Raw genomic sequence first — 16,431 nt, forward strand, 5'->3', positions numbered from 1 at the left:
CACAACTAAAAAATAGCCACAAATAATGCCAATAAGACCTGTCACATGTGGCTCAGCAGATGTCAGTAAATGCCTGCTTCACAGTTTTAAGTGCAACACCAGCAGAGCACATTAGCATTTCTGCTACATTTCCAGCTGTTTATTCAACTTTGACTCCACATGCATTGGCAGTCACTGACGAAGAGCAAGGAGCTGCACCTATTGTGGCCCTGTGAAACCCACTGAAAATGAAAGGGGCCAGAGATGGTATTAAGCACAAAGTAAAAAGTAAACTGTATGTGCCAATGTCAACTCTAGCAAAGTAAACTTGGACCCAAGCTGTTTCCTAGCAACTCAATTCCAATGTAACGCTCAATTGTTTCCATTCACGCTGACACTACGTCAACTTTGCGCCTGTATGTGTGAACTTGAGCAGCTGATGTATATACGCACATTCTGACGAACAGATGTGCGTCCCTCTACTCTGTATATCAAACCAAACCTCAAATTAAGGTCGTTAGCCTGCAGCTAAAACACTGTTACTGACTGACCCAACAAGCCACAACAACCTACTACAATTACGATAACCTCACTTCCTTCTTGGGCAGAAATCCCACAGGAAATAAATACAAATGCAGCACACTGCCCAGCATGAGGCCAGGAACACTGGCACAAACAACTCATGTCAAATTAAAGCAGACGGATGTCACCGATATCGCGACTCTGCGTTAGCCCACATCATTTCATGTACAACACATGTCACCCGAATAAAAGCTTTGTGTCGACAGTTACTTTCTGTTTTTTGCCTTCCAATAAGCTACTCCTCAGACATCATTTTTAAAGGTCTCTCTGCTTTCCCACATGATGAGCTACTAAACAAACCTGCTGCTCAAGCTGATTGTTCTACTGCACTCAGAGCCAAGATAGCTGATGCGTATATGTGTTTTCATTCCACATTTCTCTACTTTTTTCTCCTTTTTCACAGCTCTCCTCCCACACTCTTCTATAACTGATGTGGTTTTATCTCATGCAAGGTCCCCGAGTTCTCTTCTTTTAAAAGTCAGTGTCTCTCTTTTACGTGGTCATTTGCTCCTCTCATCTCCTCCGCTATGTCCTTGTCTTTTTTTTTGACATTTGTTTGTTGAAGCTTTAAGTGCTGATTCATACAGGAAAAGGGAAAATCCCCTCTGCGTGTACTAATCTATACCTCCTACACTCGCTCTGAGAGCCTTCATTCCCCTAGCCCTACTAATGTTCCCTGCCCAGCTATGAAGCACTCTACTGTGGCCACACCCACACGCGACAGAGGAGTGAGAGTTCTGTCTCACATGCAGAGAAGTGCAAGCAAGCACAAAACAGAGAGCCAGGGACATTCTTTTGTACTGAGCAGTGAAGGGTATCTGCAAAGATATCCGTTTTTACACCCAGGATCTCCTTTAACTGTCTTACTATGAGTTCGTACATCGGGGTTTTAAAAGCCAGCTCCGACATCTACAGAAAAGGTGCCATCAGTGTTGTTATCATGGTTACCCTGCAATACTAGCTATTTAACAGAGCTGGAGGCATAGTCACACTTTGGAGAGAATGACCTTGGAGGAGTATCAGTGACTCAGTTGCCAGGTTTGAAAAGCACCTTTGTCTCCAACAAGAATCAGAGTTGTGTAGCATAGAGCAGGGCGATATGACCAAAAAGATCTATCACGATATACATTTGAAAATTTGCGATAACGATATAACTGACGATATAATTGACACTAGACAAAATGCTTCACAACTCCACAACTTTGTTAGTGCAAAAAAAAAAAAAACCCATCAATGTATTTTCACTTAAACAAGTGAAAATACATTGATGGGTATATTTTTTATGTGCATTAAAGTTATATAAAAATGTAACAGTGCAAATTCCTTGCTGACAGTTTAACCAAAAGGCATTTCCAGTGGAAACTGTCCGACATATCCTGAGCATAACCATGTATAATATCAACAAAACCTAAAAAGAGGTTAAACACACACAATACGGTAATATTATGTTGAAGCTTAGTACGTATCAGTCCGCGAGGCTCCTGCCTGCGATAGCCGTAATGCTCCGACAATCCATCAAGCGGTGCGGCTTCGTAGCTTAGTAAAGTCGTACTAAAACATTTGACCGATTTTCTAGCGCCGTGTACGACATAAAATCGTTTCGAGGTCAGTAAACACAACCAGAATTCATACATAAGGCACACGAGATTATAAGGGGCATTGTCGATTTTCAGAAAAATCAAAGGATTGATTTTAAGTGTGCCGTATTTTCCAAACAACACGGTAATAACGACGGACCGCTACCATGCTCTACCAAAAATAGTGCTTTGTTGTGTATTTGACGGACGAAAGCTAAACCAGTTCCACACCACTGAAGTTGTAGCATTTTTACAAACCAATTCTGGTTCATCTGTTTCATTCAACGATCCACTTTCGCTCTACTCATTCTGCGTCACCGCCATGTGTGTGAGTAAACATAGGCACTGCGCATGCGCATTTTACCCATATTCTATCGCGATATTTCATTTTCCTATTGTTGCCCAAAATTACACCGGTATTACCGTGAACGGGATGATATAGCCCAGCCCTGACAGTGAAACAGTAACCATGTGCAACGTCTGTGCCAGTTCTCACCACACTAAAAATGCTCAGTGCTTCGCTGATGATGTCAAGAAACTATAGAAGACATTTAGACAATTAGTCTCAAAGACAGCGACAAGAGAGGGAAAGAGGAGTGTTCAAGGGAGAGGAAATTAAAACCAGATAAGAGGAAACGAACGAAAGAAGGCCAGTGAGAGTGACAGGCGTACAATGCTTTTATTATCCAGTACTGGGGAAAAAAAGAGTAACGTGAGCCTCAATACTGCACAAAGTTCAACACATGGATCATTAGACCTTGGCTGAGAACTATGCTGAATAGAGACCTCTTGACACATTTAACTGGTTCCCTTAGTTCCTTCAGAAAGAAAGATCCCGACATCTGTGAGGTACAACAGTGATATCCAAAAGAGACCCATCAAATGTATATCATTTATCCTCTACTTTTATCCTGTATTGCTCAGCTGTGGTGATAAACTGGTGTCATGGCTAAAAAGAATCCCCTGATGCTCCATGGCATCTTCACCATGTCCAGGCGCTTTGTTGAGAGACACCAGCGTGGACAAATAGTGATTTCCTGTAGTCATCTTCTAACAGGGGAATCCTTGGATCGCTTAAAGCTGCGGTTCTTACCTGGAGAAACTTACATGGCCATGCTATAGGATCGTTTTGCCTGTTCATGCTGTTGCCATGATATACTGAATCTCACTTAAAGAAAAGAAAAAAAAAACGGAGAGATGGCAGATGTTGTTCATACACTAAAAATTATTCATTGCAGTCCACTGCTACTACGCTTCTAGTTACTAGTTACTACTTCTAGTTACATTGTGCATTCTGTGGTTATAATGAGATTAGGATGCTTTTCTAAGGTGTTGCAGGTGCATTAACGCTAAAAATGGGTTGCTTTAGCCCAATACTAGGCGGCTGCAAACCAACATGATGATGTGAAAATATCCGCTGCAGATAAGACAGCCTAACATGTGCCTGTGTACCACTTTTGGTGGCTCAATTCCTGATGGTCTAGGGGAAGTTTGGGGGAAAAGAAACACACAAACATGCAAACCGAGATTTTGTGTATTATGGTGAAACATATAACCAGGTTATTATTTCTGATCTACTGATGTTCTTAAATAAATCACAGCCTGTGCCACAAATGTAACAAAATCACCCTATTTCAAATATCAACAGTTCAAAGTAAACTTTCTACTCGAAAGATACAGAATATAAGTACATATAAACATAAATATCACCATGTAACCTCGCCAGTGAAGCAAAACATCAGTGTCAATAGTGCCCAAACAGAGTGATGTGTGGCTAATTGTAATTACCGTCATCGGTGGGGTTAAAACCACAAATGTCGCAGATGTGGCGGACCCACTTATTCATCTCGTCTTCGGTGTCAGCCACCAGATAAAAGATGCGGTCAAAGGTTTTGATGTCGAATATGTAGCTGTTCTCCAAATCTTTTTTGCTGAAGGTCAGACCGGCGTCCACCTGAGGGAGAGCAACCGACACGGCTTAGCTTAATGTGGCATCAGCCAAGGAAAGACTGATCACTAATAGAGCTAACCAAAGAAACGAAAAAAAGGGAAAATGTATTAAAATGATAATTCTTAATTAAGAGAATTTGCAAAAATAATCTAAAAGGTAACTGCTCTTTAAGCAACAAATGAAATTTGGAGCGCTAGAACCCAGCACTTAAACCATTATGCTAAAACATTTGTACACCGCAGTCACATAAAGGCCATTTTCATTATTTTACACAGATTTTTAAGGACAATTAAATTCATCTTGGATATTCATGCAAATACGCCAAATACATCCAAGTGGCATCATGCAAACCTGGATCTATTCAAGATGGTAATCATTTATATAACTTGTTCAATAAAACTACAGGGCAGAAGTAAAAGGGGAGCATACCTGTTCACATAAGTTGAGGTCAATCACACGAATGGGCTTCTTGGCATGGTCATTCTTGTAGTACTCCAACACGTCTGGGTCGCCTGTCAGACGGCCGCTGCGAAGAACAAACCACCGCTTCTTCCATGCCTGCAGGGTGAGCACAGAAATGAGGCCAAAGGTTACATGTGTGTTCTCACAATGACTTCTCCGTTCCCAGATGACCACAGGCTGGCCAAATGCTGTACTTTTTTCAGTTTAGCCACTGTGTCCTATCATAGCTTGTGTCTTTGTGTGCATTCTCCACCAGCTGCACTGCCCTTGCTAAAAGAACAGTGAGAGCCAGAGGGAAGAGGCCCGCAACCAGAAATATGTCTGGGATAACCAGAACAAAAGCCACATAGTTTGGTCTAGCACCCTGGCTGCAGTGAACAACCAAATCTATAATAAGAAACGAGCAATTGGGTCCTCTCTTTCAAATCCAATTTATTGTCTGTGAGAAAAAGACATCACATAGCAGACAAAAGAATTCAAACTCAGACACGGGGGGGGGACATAAGCAGACGAGAGCTCAGCACTGTAAATAAAGGGTTGAGCAAGCAATCTAGTAATATAATCCTTGAATATATAAAGGACATTAATGAAACAATGGAATGGGACCATGGGAGGCTATCTACCATAATTTAATGCATCAGTAATAAATTGTGATGAAAACATTCCTTTGTGCCACTAATTCCACGTACAGTTCATCTGTAATCATGATTAGCTCTTCAGATATAGGATATGTAAGACTGCCAGCTTCATCACTATGTTAAAGTGACAGTTACTGTGATTCACTGCTAGGTTGCCTTTTATAACATTATTCTTCGAGCCATAGTATATCTGTAATATTTGGAATACGTGCAAGAGTTGTTACACTTGTGGCAGCAAACATTTTGATTGGGTCATTCATCCTGGACTTTCTCTGTTTGTGTGTGTGTGCGCCTGTCCACTCGGAGCCTCACGTTCACTCATTGATGACAAAACTCAGTGCCATTCATACCCAAGTGGAGCAAAGTACAGCATTATCAGGCACAGGAAGTTTAACCCCTGCTTTAGTGTGACAACATGCATTCAAACTCCAAGGGTGCTCATTCACACCAGAATCACTAAGACTAGGACGGATATTTGGACAGGGTGTTGCTCTGAAACTGACCCCAAAAGCCCGGATCAGATTACCTAAGGTAAGCATAGCAGCAGCAGTTAGGAGGTATTCCACACCTGGTACACCGACAGCTCTTATTTGTATGTCTGCAGTTAATTAAAAACAACATTTTCAAAGTGTCGTCAAAGTGAAGCGGCATGACTGAAAAGATCAGAATACGACTATGCTTTCTTTCTCTCTCGCCCACTTTCACTCCCAACATGTTGTCCTAAACTCAGTTAAATAATATTTCACTCCGGCTCTTTGGCAGCTCCACACATGACTTGTGTTTGTGAAGAGAAAAAAATGTAAAATAAAAATATTTTATTTATTTACATTTTATTTTTAAGTGGGTAAGCAGTTTACATCAAACATGAGGAATTAGCAAATTTGGATTTCAGCTTATTAACTTAAAACTATGTTTGGATCAGTATCAGCAGATACCAGTATCAGAGGATCCCTTATCAAGACAACAAGACAACAGGTTTAGATGCATAAGAGCACCTTATGGGAAAAGCCAATAGTAAGTTCAGGTGGATAAGCAACAGTATTTGGGGTAACTGGACAAAAAAAGTTCCATAATAATAATCAGAACACGGGTTAAAGGCTCTCATCTGAGGCTGAATCCTTTCAGTGCAGAGAGGTGAGAGCTGCAGGAGCAGGGCCGTTTTTTAAACTTTTTGTTTTACTTCTTTATATTTCTTCTTACTGCAGATTCTGAACTTGTTCACATGTTCACACTACAAATAAAATGTGACAGCAAACGCGCTCTAGTGTGAACCCTCAAAGCGGCCCACATGCGCAAAAGAAGACGTCACACACAACGCGCTCAGCTTAGACCCAGACCAAACAGTATTGTTTGACTGATGGCCCTTAATATAAAGACTTGTTTCTGACTTAACGTTTCCCAATTTTGCTTTAAGTTATAAAGTTATTTTGTTATTTACAAATGGCCTAATAATTATTCTTATTGCTGTTTTAGAGAGGAGCGGCGCTTCAAAGGATAGTTGCAGATTTCTGTCAGAATCTGCAGATTATACAGTACAAATAAAATGTTTAAGTTTCTCCAATGTTGTCTTCCCAACAGTTTTACTGGATCGCCAGGAAGCTTTCGTGATGTCTTCCCGGGCGCTGATAACTGTCTTGTGTCAGTGACGTAAAAGACGGATTTAATGCGACATATGTATCGGATTCAGTACCACATATGAAAGTGACCCAGACCGGATGTGAAAATATTGAATTTGTGCTGTTCATACTGTCACACCATGATCGGATATGGGTCGCAAAGGTTAAAAAAAAGTCAGATTTGATGCGCTTTCGCCTGCAGTGTGAACGTAGCCTAAGAGTCAGGGGCCCACTTGGGTGTACAAAGCCAAAGGAAGGATTGCTTTGTCACTGCATTCAACTCTATTTAGTTTTACTAAAATAAACACACAGACACACATAAATGCTGAGTCAAAGAAGTCAAGCTCTCTTGCTTTTGTTGAGTCATGGCAGCTGAAATTAATGTTTGTTTTAGAGCTCAAAATAAGCTCTCTGTGAAATTATTAGTGAGAATTGCCTAAGACAGAAAAGGCGATTTTGTAGAGGACAGAGGATTTGTCCAAAAAATGTTTCACTTCCTTTTACTGCTGAAGCCAGGGGCCAAGGAAAAAGGGATTTTCTTTTCTTTTTTCAAAGATTTATCAAATGTGCTGTAACACCAAATGGAAACGGCCAACCCAACAACAGAACCCCTCTGAGCAATATTTGAAATGTGAGTTTAAAATGGCACACGAGATCTATGGCAGCACGGTGGCATGGTGGTTAGCACTGTTGCCGCACAGCAAGAAGGTCCTGAGTTCAATTCCACCATCAGGCCGGGGTCTTTCTGTGTGGAGTTTGCATGTTCTCCCCGTGTTTGCGTGGGTTCCCTCCGGGTACTCCGGCTTCCTCCCACCGTCCAAAGACATGCAGCTTGTGGGGATAGGTTAATTGGATAATCCAAATTGCCACTAGGTGTGAATGTGCGAGTGAATGAGAGTGCGAATGCTTGTCTGTCCCTGTTTGTTGACCCTGCGACAGACTGGCGACCTGTCCAGGATGTACCCCGCCTCTCGCCCTATGACAGCTGAGATAGGCTCCAGTGCCCCCCGCGACCCTGAAAAGGATAAACGGAAGCGAATGGATGGATGGATGGAGATCTAGTAGACAAACAACCACCACTAAGATCAAACAGATAAGGAAGCATACCAGCAGAGTGTGCGGAATGCAAACTAAACTAAAGATTTTGACCCTATTAACAATGCTCTGGCCTTGTTTTTTCATCCCTCTGTTGTTTTTCCATCCACAGGGTGTCCTTTGTTAGTGGGCCAAGCGCCACACTGAGACGGCATGAAGAGCATCAGACCTTTCCCTCCACCAACAGGATGAGCAAACAAGCAGACCTGCAGAGCTCTTGGATTTTCAATTACAAGCACACAGATATACAAGAATCAGACTGAAACGTTTAACAAAGAACGTTCACATCACACACTTGCATAGTGCACTCATGCATGCAGCCCATGTTTCACACACTCTAGTTCAAAAGGCCTGCATTATATAATCACAAACACACCCACACAATCCGAACTGAGGCTTAAACCTATTAAACCTACATCCTTTGAGGTAGGCCCACCCAAATATCAAATTTCAAATATCAAAGTACAAAAGCTTGGGTGGTGGAAAAAAAGAAAGGGAAAAAAAACACAAACAAAAAACACAAGGCTCATGTGCCCGTGCTGGTTTGACCGAGATGGTGGGTGTGGAAAAGGAACCTCTCTCTCTCTTCCATATGACAAAGCAATCCTGGGTCAGGTTACCCTGCAGGGAACAGAAGGACCAAGAGCTTGGGTTACAGCGAGGTCAGGCCCGCCTAGGGAGAGAGTGTTGACAACTGAGTAAGTCATATACACTCAAGACACGGGCAAGTGAAACCTGCTCCACAAAACTGCTTCACAGCCACAGAGCAAAGTTCTTTTTAAAAATATACACCATCCATCCATCCATCCATCCATCTTCTTCCGTGTATCCGGGACCGGGTCGTGGGGGCAGCAGCCTAAGCAGAGAAGCCCAGACCTCCCTCTCCCCAGCCACCTCCTCCAGCTTGTCCAGGGGAACACCAGGGCGTTCCCAGGCCAGCTGAGAGATATCATTTCTCCAGCGTGTCTTGGGTCTGCCCTGGGGCCTCCTCCCGGTGAAGATATACACAGGACTGATAATTTACGTCATGAAAAAAATATATAATAATAACAAGAGACTAATAGGTCACACAAGCAGACAAAATCTGCAATTCCTGCACAATGACGACTGAAACTGAATACACAACAACAGCATGAGATGTCACTGATAACCAATCTTAACAAAAATGTGCCTTCTGTTTGAAAAACACACTTGAAGTCATTCATTATAATAAATGATAATAAATATGTTAAAGCACCTGTCCAGAGAAAAGTACTGAAAATGTAATAATGAGTTATTATATCAGTTAAAATATTTATGATTCAGTCCTGGGACAGATTGTTAAAATATAATCATTTCAAACTATGTATTTACAGTATAACAACAGATGAAAACACAAAAGCCAGTTTTAAACCTACATGCAATACTGTGTTATGGGCCAGCCACAGTTAAAAGCAGTAGTTAGTGTTGCCATGAATCCGTGCGCAGTGTTTCTGCACTGCCACATTAGCATGGTCACAGACTGAAGTGGTTCTAGGAGGACAAGCTGTGTGGTAACTAGAGCATCTCTCCTCCCATCTGTGGGATTTCACACAGTTTTTCTTATGCACAATTATACACACTCGCACTGTTTTTTACCAAAGATCTGCATTGCCCAGCCAGCCCTAGGCATATGAATAAAAATTAACACCTACATAGTTAATAACACACAAATGAAAACGCCACCCAGGGTCTTAGCATCCCTGATGGCCAGCTCCTCACACAGCTCCTAAATCGCACCTCATGTCACTGGCATGGATGCATAATCATGTTTATGCACACAAGACAACATGAAAGAAGTAGAAATCAAATCAGTGCAATGAACTGTGGAATATATTGGCAGGAACTGCAACAAAGAAGTTAAAAACCATGCAGTGGTCCGTAATCACATTTCTCATTTACCTCCTACCAGACTGAAACGATTTAAGATTTAAGTGTGTTAAAAACATTAAGTGTTCCTTTTTTAAAAGTGCATGGGGAGCAACAGTGTAGTCAGGCACTAGCCGTGAGTTTCCTTTGGATTTACCTTTATATAAATTGAATAGAACAATGCTACAAGTAATCATCTTGCCTTTCATCCTTTCAAAGGCATGGTCCATTTTTTGTTTGTTTTTTTTAACTTTTGGTGATGCAGAGATTTAACTGGGCCTCTTTTTGATCAATTAAAAATCTTTTAAGCCCCAAAGTAATTGAGAAAGGATGGGTTATGTTACCTCCAATAAAATATGAGATGAAAAAGAAAACAAAATATATAAAAATCTGCACATCCTTGTCGTTAGTGCATGTACAGTACACAGACAAAATTGTCAACACAAGCACAACAACACAAGAGTGCAAGGCCAATTGATTGCTTACTATTACCCACCTCCTGTGGATGCTGATGAAGACTATGATGGGGTCTTTAGTCCTGCTTTGTGGTTTGTATAGTCCATTGTAGCTGCTGCTGTGTTCAATTCATGGCTAAATCCAAGTTGATCTAAGACTGCTTGCAGTGCCTAATGACTACATGGTCTACGCATGTCTATTCCAGCATTCTCTAAATCACTGTCCTAGTCTGAACTGTTAAGTTCACCCACAGAGCCCGCTTCAGCCTGTAGAAGTCTAGTGTTCGTGGCTCCAGGGCTGGGAATGGGACAGCATGGGACGATGCTGGATCCGGATGGGGAGGGCTCCCTTGGTATGGCAGCTGTGCCTGCCAGCCGTGGTTCATCCCTCAGCCTGTTTTCTCCAAGTAAGCCTTCTGATAGGATGGGATGGGACACAGGAAGAGACCCTCTATTTGCCCACCCAGGGCCTGGAGCCTACTAGGAGCAGACAGAGGGGGCATTGAGGGGCTCACTAAGATGATGACACAGGAAGGGAGGGTGGGAAGTTTGAAAAGAGATGCCAACTGAGTTGAGTCACGCTGCCATCAGAGCCCTCCTGACCCAACATCACTGAGAATGACGGAGGCAAGGGTGGGGGAGAGAAGTGAGGAAAGGGCATAAAGTGGGGGAAATCTGCAAATGTTACAGTCCTATTTAATTCCACAAAGAGAGAAATGGTGAAAGACAAATTAGCTGTATCTTCTAGCATCAATCACAACAGAGGGTAGGCCTACCCTAGATTTTATTTATTGTGCAGCGCCTAGCTAAACACGTAATTTTAATCAAGAAAGAGAGCTACATGATTTACCTAGAGGAAGCTATAATCGGAATTCGTTAGATGGGTCTGTGGAGGGACCAGGATTCTTCCTCTCAACCTGTATCTCCATGCTGGTCTTTTGAGAGCATATATGAAACCAGCCTGCACCTGCAGACCTCTGATGGTGGAGGCTGCAGCCTACGACAAACTGTAGCTTTGCTTTATTCATCCGTTTTTTGTTTTTTCAGAAATGTCAGTCTCTTATTTTTTAGTATTCTAACCCAACACAGGCAGTTTGAGCTTGTTGATGTGGAAAGTGAAACAACTTGAAGGAGTCTGGAAACATTCCCACTGCACTGGAAGTCAATTAGACAAACTATGCCTTTTAGGCATTGATTATCCCCTGTTCCAGCTTGTTGGCATTTGCTTGTGTAATATTTCAGTATCTTACTTCTATGCCAACACATGAAATAAGCTAGTTGGGGAAAGTATTGCTAGTTACCAAGTTATGCCAAAGTCCATAACAGAGGAAGAAATGACTGAACCAAAATGATACCACAGTGTGTTGATTAAAGACTAAGCTCCCAAATGCAGTATGATTTAAATAAATACACACTTCTGAGCTATGTGCTTTTCCATGCTGCTGCTGCCAAACTTGACTAAATGCTGAAATAGTACTCGAATTTGATGTAATTTATTACTCTGAATTTGTGAAACTGGCTGCTAGAGAAGCACCCTGCCAACGACACTCAAGCTCCAGCAACTCCAGCTTTACTACGCTTAAAAGGCTAATTGCGCTTCATGGTTTAGATAGCTTAATGTAGCTTTAAAGGCCTTTAAGTGCCCTAATTGCTAATGCAAATGTACTCTCATCACAGGCTGTTAAGCTGCATACTTAAACTCCTCCATATGTCTAATGGTAAATGACAGAGAGGAAGGCCTATGTGAATCTACAGTTGCACATAGGCAGTCGGGATATTACATAACGTCGTTTGTTCAGGACACAGTCAGGTGTGCCGTCTCACTAATAAATCTGTTGGACAACATGTGAAGAGTTATTTCTGCTTCAGGGAGAGTTTGTCAGTGTTTAATGTGTGCCGATCAGTGGTAATGCAAGCACAAGTCGTGACTATGCATATTAAATGCAGTGTACCAAAGTCAATTGTCAGGAGGCCAACAGGACACTTACAATAACTGATTACAACACTATGCTGAAGGGCTGCACCCTCTGACTGAAACAAATAAGCAGTGCTTTTATTACCACTACTTTAGTGAGAGCAGCCAAACGCTCAAATCAGAGAAAAAAAAGACCAAAACACACCTTACTACTACTACTGCTACTACTGCTACTGCTTAATGGTTCCAAAGTTGTGAACCTGAGGGCATGTAAATCTGGAGTGCCAGCAGAAAAATAAACTTGAATGTATGTGGTGTCAAAAGACAAATAAAATACCAGAAACTGAAAGTACCAGCGCAAAAAGCAATCCAAGTAAAGGTAATGTTAATCCTCAGGATTGGCAACATTACTAAAGTCGAGCAACAGACCAACGACAAGTTTCAGTCCAACTGACTCATAACATACCTAAGCCTCAAACTGCTGATTTATTTAAAAAAAAAAAAAAAAAACAGTGTTGCAAAGACTCAGTGAAACAGCCAAAGACAGAACACAGGGAAAGAACAGTTAACATTTCATTAACTTGCTGTGAATTAAACAAACTCCTAAAACTACAAATTGAAAAACGTCGACCCCAAACATCAGAAACTTTGGGTCAGAGCATTAGCAGCTCTCCAACCAGTAACATTAAAGTTGAACTGCCAACTAGTCAAAAGAAGAAGAAAAAATAAAAAGTGCTGCATATGCACACAATCAAAACATCTGCACAGACAGCATGCAAACAAATCCCATTCACTTTCCTGTTTTGAAGGAAAAGGGGGGCTGCTGGAGAATACTCTAGTTTTAAATAAATTATGACTGTGAGAATCCAGGAAATGTATTTGTGCTGTGCTGAAAAACAGCACAAATGTTAGTAAGTATTAATATGTCATCCTAAGAACAGTTATTATAAGACGCTGCCTTTAAATTGAATCTCTAACACAGTTCACAGTAACGCGTCTTCCAGGGTGGCTACTTACTGTGTTTACTTTAGGTCAGACTCATTAGACAAGTGGCAGGAAAAAAGGTGATGTTAAAAATCATGTGTTTTGCAGAAATTCTTGACCCCCCCCCCCCAAAATCTCTGAATCGCAGGCAGAGAATGTCAAGTCAAGACTCAGAGTCACAGCGGCGACATTTACAGGAAACACCAGAAATATCCTTTAACCTTAATATCACAATGCAAAGCCGAACCTTTCAGTCCTGGCGTGTGTCTGTTTTGTCATCGTCATGATCCAAACCACATTGGAGAACAAGGGACACGGTAAAATAAACAAGAAAAAAAAGTGGCACATGCAATCTGAAAGTCAGCTTCCTGGTTGTTCTGTGCACAAACCGTGCCACATTTGTATTCAGCTATATCCTGGTCTTTTTTTGGCCCTCTGTCAATTTTAAGCCTCAGCCTCAAACATGTAACCATAGCTGAGCCGTGCTGTGTCAAGATTTCACACATGACCTTTGCTGTAAAAAGAAAACTCAGTACCTCACTAACCTACAGTCAAGTAAACAAGTAAACGTAGTTTCTATCATTATACCGAACTCCTGTCTTGAGCTATTGAGTCATCACCTGTGCATTTTTCACTTTTACCTATAGATCTGTGATTAGCTGAACTCTTTGCACTCAGTGTTAGCTTTAGCTTAGCTCTGGGTGCACAGTTAACACCAAGCAGCATGCGACTGGCTGAGCCATCTGTCCCATCTGAGTGGGCTGCGGGTAAATGACCTGCACCCCAGCTGCACTGACTCAACTTGTCTAGGACAGCTTCTCTGTTTGTTCAGAAAAAAGAAGAAGGAGAAAAAAAACCACAGTGTGAGGTTTAGAGCTGAAGGAGAGACGGGGCACGGGATACGCACGAGGTGAAGCTGAGGGAGAAAGAGAGAAGGTCAAGATTTTAGTGATAATATGAAAAAAACAAAACAAAAAAACCCCAAAAAAAGTAAATGATGCTCGTTTATCTGCCAAAAATCACCACCAGACTCAATTTTTATGACCTCATAGAAAACACATCTCTTATTGGTTATTTCATATAATATAAAAAAAATCCTTGTATTAGCCTCACACTCACACGATAAATCTTTCCACAGCAGGAAATTAAATGTACTGCCGTAACCAGTGTGTCTGTATTGATTTGTGTACTTTTCAGAGTTGTCTCATTATAAGGGTGCCTGGAGGGAGGTGAGGAAAAAAAATAAGATGTATTAGATGCTCTAATCTTACTTGGTGTTCATGAGGAAAATTATACATGAAATTCAATCCTTAGTGCTGTAAAAGAGGATACGTCGATCTAATCAAATTCTAGCTTCAATCCAAACAATTAAAGCCGCTCCTGTGTAAACACTTAAGCATGTCGCGTATCTGAACGAGTATTTCTTCCACTGTTGATATGCATAACTAATATGGAAATTCTTGTGATTAAGTGGAGTCAGAGAAAGGTCACACTACAGCAACCCCAAAACAGTAACACTGTTTCATTTGTGCTGCCAAATGCTGGCCAGTTTTATTTTAATAGTTATCAATTTTCAAATCAAGTTTGGGGGTAAAACAAAAACTGAAGGAGCGAATTTCACAGAGTCCCTGTGACATTTTCAGCTATTTGGGTTAAATGCCTGATTATTCGCTGACGCAGAAAGGCAAACAAACTACTACAAAAATCTCCATGACACTGCGATCTTACTGAAATGCGGTAAACAAATGCGCAAATTTTTAGAGACCACACTGCTTCCCTGAGTCTCGCTATCACGTCCTTTATACTTTGCTGAACAAAGGCTGTTTTAAGAGAAGAGTGTCAAGAGCGTCAGAGATTTTGGCACTCACGGCCTTGGTGACGAGGTCTGCAAAAGGAGTAGGAGGGGAGGGACAAAAGCTTCTCTATGCTTGGTGCTGCAACTTGTATAAATCAGTCTTTGTTAGTGAGACATGACTGAGATTCTTGCTAAACAGCTATTTTTACATCCCTGAGCACTGCAGAGGGCAGCTAACGTACCAGTAAGAGTGCATGGCCTTTGGCTAAGTGAGGCCGTTCAGCCAACGTCATCTGCCCCTCCGCCTGCTGGAAAGAGAGGGGACCTCCTGGAAAGCTGTGCATGACCGAGGTCCACAGTCAGTGAGCGGTTGCTAATAGCCAGCTAACGTTATGACCAGTGTCGGACTTCCACTGTAAACACTCGTGATTACGCTGGTGAATCATGGTCATGCAAGCTGGAGTATTGTTAGACCAATCTAATGCAATGACCCAAAGTGAACAGCTGGCACAGCAGATGGCCAGTGCAACAGCGAGTCCTCCATAAGCATAAAAACCATACAAAAAAAGACAATTTCCTACACAAAGAGCAGAAAGATCGAGTACATAGGTGTTTTCTTCTAATTATTACTGACACGCAAAGGAGCCTCTTTAATTCTTTTCAAGCATCAAATAAGTAGCATTGCCAACTTTATCAAGATTTTTCTTTAACATTCACTTCACTCAAACATGACACCTGTTAGCAGATAGCAAAGAGACAGTGGAGAGTAGAAAAGTTAGGATTAGGAAAAGTTTGGATTCTAAAGAAGACTTTCTTTGTGTTTCACAGCTGCTTCACTAAGATTTTAAAAAACATTCTTAGCTTTAATGTTGAGCTTCTAACAAAGGATCTACCAATACATCTTTGCCTCGGTCTTAATATTTAATCTTATTTGATGAAAAATCTGCTGCCATTTCAGTTAAACCTGACAGAGCACAAGCACCGAATGACAGGACATTAAGTTTGGACTGAAATTCTGATTAAATCAGCATTCAAGTTGGATCTTGGTGAATTACAGATGATGAGATTTTCTCTAAATGTCTTCTTGAGAAATTGTTTTTAAAGACAGCCCAAAGAAGGATGTCATTAATGTTTTAAAACCAGCTCTTTCTTTGTATTTCATTCTAATTTATACAGACTGCGTGCATAAAAGGCGGCACAAAGAAAGCTCTTTTTCCTTCGTGACTTCAATTTCATACATGGATCCATAAAATGAGCAGGGATTGTTATTGCGCATTACAAATAAGCTTTGATGAACTAATGAAAACTCATTTTCCTGTAGCACTGCTATATGAAGGAAAAAGATGATTTTCAGGTATTCCAGTTACGCTGTATGGCAAACCTTCTAGCCCAAATATCATCATCAAGACTGGAAAAAAAAAAAGATTAAAAAAAATACAGAATTACAGAGCTTGAAGTACAGATTGTCCATGACTGGCTAAAAACAGTGCCCCTA

The 16,431-nt window shown here is 41.3% G+C and overlaps 1 protein-coding gene across 11 annotated transcripts in view; it reads right to left on the reverse strand.

Moving 5' to 3' along the window:
- The window catches only part of gab1 (GRB2-associated binding protein 1), a 55,329-nt gene that overhangs the window by 14,394 nt on the left and 24,504 nt on the right, over positions 1-16,431 (reverse strand). For 10 of the 11 annotated variants that reach the window (XR_014874481.1, XM_085162150.1, XM_085162158.1 and 7 more), the window contains 2 exons: positions 4,519-4,647; positions 3,927-4,092 (listed from right to left, as the gene is read on the reverse strand). Coding sequence is in view for 10 of the 11 variants with exons in the window: in XM_085162150.1 (XP_085018276.1) it covers positions 3,927-4,092; positions 4,519-4,647 (295 nt within the window). In the remaining variant the exon portion in view is untranslated. Of the gene's footprint in view, positions 1-3,926; positions 4,093-4,518; positions 4,648-10,283; positions 16,427-16,431 lie in introns of those variants that run through there. The other variant, XM_085162154.1, reaches the window with a different exon arrangement.

The sequence above is a fragment of the Neolamprologus multifasciatus genome, chromosome 6 (genome assembly GCF_963576455.1).
Source record: "Neolamprologus multifasciatus chromosome 6, fNeoMul1.2, whole genome shotgun sequence".
Lineage (NCBI taxonomy): Eukaryota > Metazoa > Chordata > Actinopteri > Cichliformes > Cichlidae > Neolamprologus > Neolamprologus multifasciatus.